This window comes from Symphodus melops, assembly GCF_947650265.1.
Source record: "Symphodus melops genome assembly, chromosome: 14".
NCBI classification, from domain to species: domain Eukaryota; kingdom Metazoa; phylum Chordata; class Actinopteri; order Labriformes; family Labridae; genus Symphodus; species Symphodus melops.
This window is the reverse complement of record NC_136704.1, coordinates 2,743,062-2,754,627: the sequence shown is the minus strand read 5'-3', so window position 1 is coordinate 2,754,627 and position 11,566 is coordinate 2,743,062. Positions and strand designations below refer to the sequence as shown.

General features: G+C 40.7%; 1 protein-coding gene across 2 annotated transcripts; it reads right to left on the bottom strand.

The window, feature by feature from the left end:
- Positions 1–1,448: 1,448 nt before the first annotated feature.
- On the bottom strand, positions 1,449–5,499 carry LOC306835273 (uncharacterized protein). 2 transcript variants are annotated; one of them, XM_079361727.1, is made up of 6 exons: positions 5,332–5,499; positions 3,863–4,227; positions 3,642–3,759; positions 2,083–2,290; positions 1,768–1,909; positions 1,449–1,656 (listed from the first exon to the last, which is right to left on the bottom strand). In XM_079361727.1, exons 1-4 carry the CDS (start codon positions 5,338–5,340, stop codon positions 2,168–2,170), a joined length of 615 nt encoding a protein of 204 aa, XP_079217853.1. In that variant the 5' UTR covers positions 5,341–5,499; the 3' UTR covers positions 1,449–1,656; positions 1,768–1,909; positions 2,083–2,167. The 2 variants fall into 2 exon arrangements, with proteins under 2 accessions (XP_079217853.1, XP_079217854.1); XM_079361728.1 differs by having other exon boundaries at positions 1,449–1,578.
- Positions 5,500–11,566: the final 6,067 nt, after the last annotated feature.

The following is an 11,566-nucleotide window of genomic DNA, read 5'->3' as shown; positions in this document are numbered from 1 at the left end:
CCTTATTGCCTCGCCGGCTGTGTCCCGGGGGAATCAGGTCCCAATTTGAGCAGGTTTGTGCAATATAGGCTCCTGTGGATTGTTTGTTTATTGGCTGCAGGCTGTCTGTCAGGTTGGTCGTTTCTGTTCAGATGAGGTTTTGTGAGAAACTTTGTGTCCTAAAGGGGAAGAAGCTCAATCTGTGTCACTCTCAGGAGAAGATCTGCTGCCTGACAGATGAACTACAGCAAGAAAGTTTATGCCGAGGAAAGTTTTTAAAGACATCTGCACATAATGAAATCCTCTTTTTGTTTTATTCTTCTGTTTACATGTTTGGCCTTGCAGTCAAAGATGCAGTCTCTACACCAGGGGTCGGGAACCTTTTTTGCTGAGAGAGCCAAAAAAGTCACATATTTTAAATTTTATTTCTGTGAGAGCCATACTGTGTTTTGACCGTTTCGTCAATGAAATTATATCATTGCATATTAGACACACCGCGGTCCCTGCTCTCTCCACAAATGAGAATTCCTCTGTCCATTCATGCTGAAGTGTACGGTACTCCTCATCTCTTTTTCTTTTCCCCATCTTCTTCTTCGGGTTTGCTCTGCATCAAGTAGCTGATTTACTGATTAAAACGGCAGGAAGTGTAGGCTAGTATAGCTATTTACCGCATATAATCCAATAAAAATAGAGGCGTCTGACCCTCCCGTACGTGAAGTCGAAGGACAGCTGTGATTGGCTACAGACCAGCGCAACTCTGAACAAGTGCGGTAAAAAACGATAATAATGTATGGTATTTTGGTTTTTTATAAAGATTATTTTAACACTATGATTTCTGTAACATTTTACTTGAATATCAGTGGAATTATTTACTACTTTTTGTGTAAAGAAATGCCAGGTAAGATTTATCTGAGAGCCAGATGCAGTCATCTAAAGAGCCACATCTGGCTCGCGAGCCAAAGGTTCCCGACCCCTGCCCGACACACTTAAAGGTGCATTCAGTCAGCCGTGTAGTGAATGAAGTAGTAAAATGATCCTCTGTGATCAGACATGAAGGAAACATGTTATGTTGAGATAGTTCTCTGCAATGATTAGAATTTAGACTGTAGCACCCATTTTAAACACTAGGTGTCAGAGTTACATATTACTCCTTTAAATCTACACAAACAGAACAAGTCTGTAACTAAGAACACTTATAAATGTTATGCTAAAATATCCTTCATCACACATTTTCAGTGAAACGTGTTTCCACACTTAAAATTCAACATGAATAGTAAAAAACATAAAAACCTGGATTTTTTAGTTATTTTTCTGACATTTTAATCTTTGGCGTGAGGCAGTAACAACGGGCCCAGAGCAGGCTGTCAGTGCTTGGGCTCCGGAGTTAAAAGGTACACACACACACACACACACACAAACGAGTGTGTTCAAACTGAAAAATCCTATGAAAACAGAACACTGTGTCTGATCGACTTCATGTGTGTTTAAGTTTCTGCAGGTTAACCGTTAAAAGCTAAAGTTGGAGGTCTGGTTGATGGCGGCCGGTTTAGCGAGTAGATTTCTGAAGTGGAGGTCGACGGTGCAGCTTTCTTCCACTTCCTGCAGGTGTAGGCGACGGTGATGGTAAATTAATGGTTGAAGAGGAGGAGGTGATGAAGATTCATCAAGGCGAGCACACTGGAAATAAATGTGATCATATAAATGTTAAAGTTCTGCCAAGCTCGTGAGTTTCTAAAATGTTGAAGAAAGTTGGTTACTTTCTTGTTTTTATTAAGATATGTGACTTACTTTAGTTTTTGATTGTATTGACAAAGTTCGATGTTTCTGGCTGAAGATGCTCCTCATGGTGAACACGCTGTTTGTGACGCCGGCCTCAGAAACCACAGAGCTGATCCTGTCCTCTCTGAACGTGACGTGTTGAGGATGTGGTCTGTAAAAAAACATCCAACATGACATTAAAGAGAGAGAAACTTTGCTGCAGGAGGCATAAAGTGACCACAACAGGAAGTGATATCTAAAATAACAGCAGTCACATTTCAGTAATAATCAAGCTAATGCTAATCTTCCCTGAATATTAAAGTAGGAGATGAGGCTGCAGCTTACTTGACTTTCAGTAGAAGAAGAGTGCAGACAGGAGCTGAAGCTTCATCCTGTATTTCAGGAAGTCTGCAGGCAGAAGCTGGAGCTTTCACAGGTAGAGGTCAATGCTACAGGATGGGTGCAGAACCTTCAGCTGGATTTGGACAGCAGGTGGAGGCTTCTGACCCAGGAAGAGGCAGAGAGGGAAGTTTCTGCTTTCTTTTGTACCTGTCTACACCGGTGGAGGAAACAGAGCAGGTTTTTTAAAGAAGCAAGAAGAATCTGAGGATGGAGGCAGCGGCTGTTGCTTTCTCCTTGATGTTTTGGATTCCCTCTCTTTCAGAACCTTGCTGACTGAAATCCTAACAGTTGATTCCTCCAAATAGCCATGATACAAGTGAGGGATACAAGTTTTTTTTTTTTTAGCCAGGAAAAATTCCCCACGCGACCTCCTCTCAGTCTGTCTGCAGACAGAGGAAGCTGCAGGTTGCTGACAAAAGCTTCAAGGTGGAAGTCTTAGTGGCATATTTCTGCCTGATGCAACCAGTAGAGACGACATTACAGGTTGCTTGCAGGAGTTAGAGGACACAGCTGGTGTCAAAGTTGGCTTCAAGGGTCATGTGCAGTAATACACCTGTGCAGGTTGAGGTGATATTTGCTTGCAAAGGCCCTCAGTGGAGGTTTGATATGAGTCTGTCTGACAGGATGCAGGTGGAGGAAGCTGCATGTTTCTGACAGAGATTGAAGGCAAAGCTTGGTTGAGGAATCAGAGACTGGTGTTGTAGTTTGAGGCCTCAGATCCTCAGGTGGAGGCAGACTGGTTTCTAGATGTTGTCATGGTAGCTCTTAGCGAGCAGTATCTGCAGGTGGAGGAAACTGCAGGCTGCTCACAAAGGCTTCAAGATGGAGGATTAATATAGACGTTTCTGTCAGATGCAACGAGCTAAGATGACTTTGCAGGTTGCAGACAAGAGTTAGAGGACATAGTTGGTGTAGAAGATGGCTTTTAGAGTCATTTGTAAGAATCTACAGGTGGAGTTTATAGTGATATTTTAATGCAGATTCCTTAGCTGGAGGTTTGATATCCACTTGTCTGTAAGAGCCTGCAGGTGGAGGAAGCTGCAGGATCCTTGCAGAGGTATCAAGTTGACCAATAAGGTGAATATTGTAGTTCTAGCTTTGAGCTTGGAGGTAGAGCTAAGCTAAAGCTAATGGTTGTAGGTAGAGAATTTGTATTTGGCTGTGTGCAGGTGGAGGTGTTAGCAGCACAGGACTGATGGCAGTGTTTAGATTTTAAGAGTGATGGAAGATCCTCCTGCTGCTTGCTGTCAAATGTATATATCCCAGGAGGTGCTTAAGGTGGAGTCTTGATTTAAGAGCTTTAATCTAAGTCACTAAAAGTCTATTAATCTATTCTAATATTTACAGCTGCATTTTGGTCTTTGTATGCAGCATCTTCTTTCGTTTTAGTTTGACTTCTTGGCTCTTTTACGGGGCGAGTGTTCAGGACTCGGCTCTCCAATCGTGTCGATGTCAAACAGTGGAGGATAGACGCCGCGTCCGTATGACACGTCGACACTCACCTGTCCGTCTTCGTCCTCTGACTCTGTGAAAGAGGGACGGTCCAGTGATTCCCACAGCTTCTGTTTGAGCCGACGTCCCAGGTCTAAACTGTAGGGACGAACCCGGCCACTCTTGTATCTGTGAGCACAGGAGGGAACACAAATATAGTTAATATTAATAATTATAAATCAAAAATTCTGATTTTTAGCAATGAGTGATTCATTATTTTATGGAAACATACCGAAGGAGATCATCTGCCACTTCATGGTAGATGATCTGGAACTCGTCCACTGAGCGGTTGTGAATAGTCAGAGGACCCGTGTCAGGAGGGCTCGGCTGGTCCTCGGTGGAGGCCGGGAGGCTTCGGGGAAACTTTGATGCCACCGGCAGGTCAGCAGGTGGGATGGTGGCAGAAAGAGGCCTGGAGAGGAAGTCCGTCTCCACTGGAGGTTGAGCAGGAGGACGGGGCTCAGAGCTCCTCTTCCTCTTCTGACGGAGGTTTTCAGCAGAGGGCTGCGGCCTCGTGCTGCTGGCTTCAGGCTTCTCCGCACGGCGTGCAGAGATTCTTCGCCTCCAGTAGTTATGGTCTCTCAGGTGGACAGGACACTGCAACAACAACACAGACACCGTACATGAAACCTCTATGATGTAAATGTTAAAATGACACGAGGCAGAGAGTTTGGATCTCTGTCTTTTAGCTTTACATAAAAGAGCAGCAAATTTCAGTTTGTTCACCTTCAATACAAAAAGCACTGGATGTCATATTTGTGAGTGGGAACTGAAATCACAGTGTAATGGTGTTTTTTCTCGTGCTCTAAACTCCTCTGTTTGTTATTCTGCACACTCGAGTTGATACTGTGAATATGTCCAACGTGTTCGTACGTAGCATTGATATAAAGGCCAAACACGGGCCAGAGGAACTTCTCATATCTATAAACTCTGGGAGTAATGTGTGTGTCTGATCACACTCAGTCACATTTTACAACCTGTACTTGTACACAGAATAAAAATAACCGCTTCAATATGAGCCCTGAATTTAGCTAATGAAGCTCCACTTACACTGATAAAACTACTCATAAAAAATTTACTTTTAGCATAATTTATTTATGTTGATCAAGCAAGATCACTCTTTGTTTAAACTACTTATTTTTTTTACATGAAAAAGAAAGTCCAAGTAAAGTGTACGTCATTTTGTCAAGTAGATTAAGCAAAACTAAACTTTGTATAAACTACACAGTTTTTTCAATGTTGTCAATGACATTTGCAAGTATAACCAACTTGATTGTATCATGTAGATCAAACAAAACTAGTCTTTGTATATATTACTTATAATCAGGGGCCTTTATAAAGGAAATAATCGACTTTATGCAAAATAAAATCGTCCTTAGCGATTTAATTTTAGTCGATGTAAAGTCCCTGCAAATCTGCTGAGATAAGAATTATAATAATATATTTAAGTATTCTTAAATGATTCATTTTGTTGATGTGTTTACTTTAAAACTTAATATTACATCTGGAGGACGTAGCTTAGCATCACTGACAGTGTGTGGAGTTAGATAATTTACTAACCTGCCCAGAAGGCCTAAAACACGCGTGTTGGTGCATCTTTAGCGTGTACACATGTAGTAAATATTCTAGCATTAAAGACTGAGTGTCCACACACATTTAAAAGTAAAACAAATAAAAGTTCTAAAATGTTTATAATCTCACATTTTCCATGACGGTGGCTCGTTTATTTTCTGTCCTCTGGGAGTCTTTCGTTCTTCTCGGGATGAAGAAATTTTCAGTCGAATCGGAAACTTTTTGGGACAAATCGTCGAGATAAAAGTTGTGTGACCTTTCTCTTGGCTGTTTGGATGATGAGTGAGTCCAAATGTTGTTTTGATTCAAAGGATGCACCAGGAGACGCTGCCTAGCAACCGAGCATTCTCACCTGCACATCTGTTCTAGAATGTCATGAAGTTTCATCCAATCAGAGCGCAGAATGACCCAGACTGTTTCCTTGTATGGATATTCATTATTATTAATAATCAAGAATATAGATACAGGCAACATGACAGTGAGATATCTACTGAATTAATTCATAGCATGACCTCACTGTATCATCAGATATTAAAGGGGACAAATCCACCTCAACAGTGTTTTTGAACATTTATCTGGGTAAAGCCTGGTTCACACGTGATGGATAAAAGTTGGTATTGAAGGATAAAAGTTGCTATTTCATCCTTTTCCTAAATGTTGTTAATATAAATCTGACTCCTCTAAATAATTACCTCAAATCTCTCTGCGCATTCTTTTGATGGGATGAGAGGAATGACTGGAGGCGTCTCTTTCAGGTAAACAGAGTTTATTAACCTGATGAATCAAGAATAGAAGTTACAGAGTCTCTGGGTTCAACACTACGTGTCCCTGACCACAGACAGATACCTGGTCAGTTCACGAAGTCTGAGCCCCGACTATCTTTCCCTGAACCCTTTTATCCACTAGACAGAGAATATCTAACCAAATAATGCATTCAAGAATGTGCAGTTTTCTTCCTCCGATTGGGGCAACTTCCAAATTAGGCGTCTTCGGATGAGTGGTTCCCCTTCTCTCATTGGTGCATCAACTCCCGAATCCTTTCACCATCTGTAGGGGAAGACACATCCTGCCTGGCCTGTTTCTTATCACAAGAAAGACATCTAGTCTAGTAACCAATTCCTTTTAAGGAGAAGACAATTTAGGTAATTAAGAATCAAGACTCACTCAACCTATATAAAAGTGGATGAGTAATTAACTGTTCAGGGCCTTAAACTAAACCTATGTTTGAGTTGGTGAGTGATTCAGTTTAAAGGGCCACATCAAACACATGTTGGAATGTGCACTCACTTCTGCAAGCCCTCTTCACACAAACACCTTACTGAAAAGTATGGCAATTTTATTAACACACACAAACCTGGAATAAAACATGATAAAATAACTGGTATAATATAAATGTAAGCGAACATCATTCAAACTGTAAATATCAAACCTTTCCTTTGGATCGGGTGATGAAACTTTATTGCAGTAAACACTTTGATTATAAGCAGAAAAAGGCCTAATATTCTATCAACTCCCCCTTTTGACCTCATTAAACATGAGGTCAATATAAAAAAAAGTCTTCTTCATAAGCATCAATGTTAAGTTCCTGAATAACAAGGCCTGAGCATTAACATGCAATCAAAGGCAATAAGCCCTGATAAACTGAATAAGGTAAGATAAGATAATCCTTTATTCATCTGCAAACTGAGTTTTTTACAATGGTGGGCTTCATTTTATTACCACTCACATCCTGGGGTTGTGTAGTCCAGTCATCTGGTCTGGTAGTGGTGAAATCTACCTGCATTAAAGGAATTAATCATTTACGTCTGTTAAACACATGTTGCCATTGAAGTCTAGGAGAGTGGTGTTGGAGAGGTGAAGATATTGAGAACTTGCGAGATCACTGCGCCTGCCTCTGAATCCTAAGAGAAAGATAGCACAAGAGAAAAGGAGAACAAAAAGAGAAAAAATACAAAACAAAACTGTCCTGATCCATTCTTAAACATGTCAATAATAATCATTCAACAAAAAAGTGTATTAATTTATTATTTTTATCATTATTTTACACATATAGAAAGAGAAGCTACTAGTACAATTAGAGCCCCATAATAAAATCCATATTCAAGTCTGGTGAGATCCAGGGGCGTCCCCCTTAGACCCACTGTCACTGAATATGAATATATTACAGGAATGATGAATGAAAATACTCACCAAAAAAATTTGAAGTTTCATGTGGCTTAAAGTTAAAAACACAAAAAACATCTTGAGAGTAATCAGACCAGCAGATCTTAGTGTGCTACCATCAATCTTTCACACCATCTCCACAGGCCATTTAAATCTCAAATGACCCTCAGTCAGAGGTATAAAGAGAACTAAAATATTCTTTCAAATAAAGGTACTATTTTTTATTAATATTTTACTAAAATACTCAAAGTCAGTCTAAACATGCACTCAAATAAAAGTAAAAACTAGGTCATTGAAAATCTACTGTAAGTAAAAGTTACTTATTTACTGTCTCTTTTTTTTATTCATTGAAGGAAAATATTTACAGAGATGTAACCTGCAAACATATTCTTTTGTACCCCATTAACAAAAAGAAAATATAAATAGACATTAAATCTCCAAACCTCCTTCTAACTGCATAAATTCTTCCTTCAGGATCATTAAAGTGTCTATCTATGTCACCTTTTGCTGTTTTCAATGCTATATCTAGTTTTACTTTTTGTGATGAAGGGAATCTTCTACTTTTCTAGTTTACTCAGAGGTAAGCGGAACAGTTTCTCTGGATGTCTAAAACAACAGACATCTGTAAAAAACGTTCTCACCTCTAAAAGAGCAATACATACATTTGACAAATTAGCCCTTAGTTTGACATATTTCTGGACTTGTTCTTCACAGATGTGAGAAGTAAAGGTTCATTTAGTCAACTATGTTGATGCTTTCTGCAGTGTAAATAATGTGTGGATCGAACAAAACTATTTACAACTTTGTTTGTCTGAGATTTGTCACAATGAATGCTTTAGATAAGGATAAAGAAAGTCACACTATGTGTTGTCTTTACAAGAGCTTTGACTACAGCCACTGCATATATTATGCATCAATACCCGTTTATATCCCCCTTTTTTCTGAAAAAGGGCCACATTAACAACACCCCCTTTTTCAGAAACATCTAAAGCCTGGTTCACACGGCAGGATAATTACGCCGATTTTGGCCCCCGATTCTCCCCTTCCGATAATCTTAAGGACGCCCCGATCATCATAAGATAATCTTATAAGATCATCCTGCCGTGTGTGGTGTGTTCAGACCGTTCTCGTCCGGTCGGAAGAATGTCGGGACCGCTCCGATCTCAAATCGGGGATATTCAACATGTTGGATTGTTTTGGCCCGATGTCTCATCATGTGTGGTGTCCCCCGAGGAGAAAACGAGCACGAGCCTGTTGAATGTGACGCATAGCCAATCAGAAAGCGAGGTGACGTTGTAGCGAAATCACTGGTCAACTACTCACCTCCATATCAACATGTAGAAAGTAGAGTTCATGCTCCCGTTGTCTCCGCTCCTTTGACCGACTCCTCTTTTTAAAAGCGTGTTTTTCAGATAAAAACACAGCACAAACAATCCCTATTACATCCTCATCGTCCGTTTGTTGACTCTGGAATCACGTTTGATCTCGAGAGGTTTTGCGAGATTTCCCGTCTGATCGGGGGACGTTCGCGAGTGAAATCGGTTGGTGTGTGGTGTGATGCTGTTGCCGTGTGGCCGCACACCACACACTGTACGACCAAAACTGTAAAACCTCTGATTATTTATCGCCATGTGTGTGGTCTCTCAAGTTTGGGAAATCGGCCGCCAATTTTAAAATCCTGCCGTGTGAACCAGCCTTAAGAAGAATGGAGTAAAATATTCTGAGAATTAAAACCATTCTATCTGTTAGAGGTCAAATGAACAGCAGCTACAACACGCTCTGGGCCCATAAGAATACAGAGAGAGGTAAATACACCAGTGAGAGTTAACAACATGCTTCAAAAGCATCATGATACTCAAAGTTGGGAGTACGAATGTAATTTAAAGTGACGTGGTACAGGTCTTTTGGAGGGACTAAAGGCTGGATGGACTGCACCCAAATTTCCCAAAAGTTGTAAAAAGCAAGAATGTCCCCTTTTTCAAGTGTCTCTGGGAATGGTCGTTGGTGTACCCGTGAACTCCACTACTGGAACACATTGCGATGAAGATTGAAGGTTGTGAAACATCACCAGCGAGAGTGGAGTAACATAGTCTTGTGTCAACCATAGAGCTGCATGAATTCAACAGTCATTGTGAGGAGGGGCTCTGCCAAACCCTCTCCCTTAAAGCACTCTGGATGACCCTTGACATTTAACCAGGCTGCTGTCACACCTGGTTGGCTCCTTGTCCATTAGGAGTCCGGTACTGATAAGAACCATGCTGCTTGCTGCTTCTGAGGGCCCTGTGAGGGAGGGCCGGAGCAGCCCACTGTCCTGGGTGGTGTCTGGCCCAGTGGTCGAGTGTCCCACAATAAAAACATCCTTGATTGTGTGGACCTGGAGCAAACCCACCCCAGCCAAGTCCACCATATCCCCTGTAACCACGCCTGTACGGATTGAAATTGTACCCTGTACTCCTCCCACAAGAGTGATATGGCTGCTGCACATATGGTTGCTCTAGATTAAACACCAGCGCTTATTTGGATGGCTTGTATTTGGTTGCATCATAAAGTAGCCTCTGCCTCTTGAAGCTGCATCTTTAAGAGGTGCAGCTCTAAGTCTTATTAACTCTATCATCTGCTGTTTGCTGTTGTTTATGTAAGCGTAAGTGATGTAAGACGTGTATCTCCCATCTGGGGAGCGATACACTATTAAAACCAGGCATTTCAACTAGTTTTGCTTTTACTCATTCTGCTAGGCCTGCTACTAGGACTGCTTGTTTGAACCAAAACTATGCCCCCCCTAGTACAACCTTATATTTAGAACATGCCAACAAGTGTAGCACCATCTAAGTTGACTTCACTTTTGTGTACAGTTTGTCATTGATGTCAGTAAAATGTCCAGTCTAATTCTTTAAACATCACTCGTAAACAGTCTAGAAATAGTTGAAATGTCAGCAAGGTGAACATAATTACGAAGTTTAAATTATTGTCTAAGCTATGGGGCCAAAATAAAGTAATTTTTGGTTTTCTATTTTAAGAATGTAAAAAACAAAGTAGGTTGTTTGTATAATCAATGCATGCAAATAAGTACTAGTGATCTACGACAGCTACCTCATTTCCTACGCTCCTTGAATTAATCAATGCTTAAATTTAGCTATATAATATGTCTATATAACAAGAAAAACACTATAAAACATGAACACATTTAACTACCTAAAAACAAAGTAATACTGGGTGATACTGAATGGGCTAAGAAAGGGTGGGGCCGTCTTCTCTCCTGTAAGACACCCTATCTAATCTCTCCTTTAAAGGTGCATATCAACCCAGTGCACCGAGCCAACAAGCACACAGACCAGAGTCCCACTCTTCCAATCAACAGCCAAAACCCAAAATGAATCTTTTAGCAGATAAAAAGGAACTCCTCCTTTTAACTATGCAAATGTATAGTTCATCTATTTTAAACCTTTTAGAAGAGTTTTAAAAGATTTTCTCCTCTCCTTCAGTAAATGTTCCACTATTATTGCCTATTTAATAACACTAAAATTCTATTCATCAATCACACTCAAACAAAATTATTACACAGGCCTTCACACACATGATTTACCACACAGCACACAAACACACACATCAACAGCACACACACACACACACACACATCTACTCAGCACAGCACTCACACACACCTACTCAGCCCAGCACTCACACACACACATCCAAAAACTCCTCCAGCACACACACATATCTACTCACGGGTTTACCAGGTAGAGCTAAAGGTGTTGCTCAAAATACCGGTAACAGGGTAGAAGAAAAAGCCCCTACCTTTCCCCTTTCCACTCTCTGAACCAGTGAGAGAAAAGAGAAAGGAGGTGCAATGAACGGAATAAAAAAAAAATATATCTCTAAATATTTGTACTTGAACTTAAGGAACAGAACTTAAGTTCAAATTAACACACAACAGAAAACACTATATACACGTGAACAGCAGAAAATGTAAAGACGCAATGCTCTATTCGGAGTCCTAACTGGCAAGCTTCTACAGCAGTCCTATTGACAACTGCGGCCAGTCACTGGGGGTTCTATCCCAGACTCACAAACAGTTTTAATACACTTCTGCTGATTCACCGCCTCCCCAATCATCCCACACACAGTTCTCTGTCAACTGAAATGACCAGCGCTCAACCTGTTGCCTTCTTTACATTGTCATTCAGCGTCAAAAGAAAAG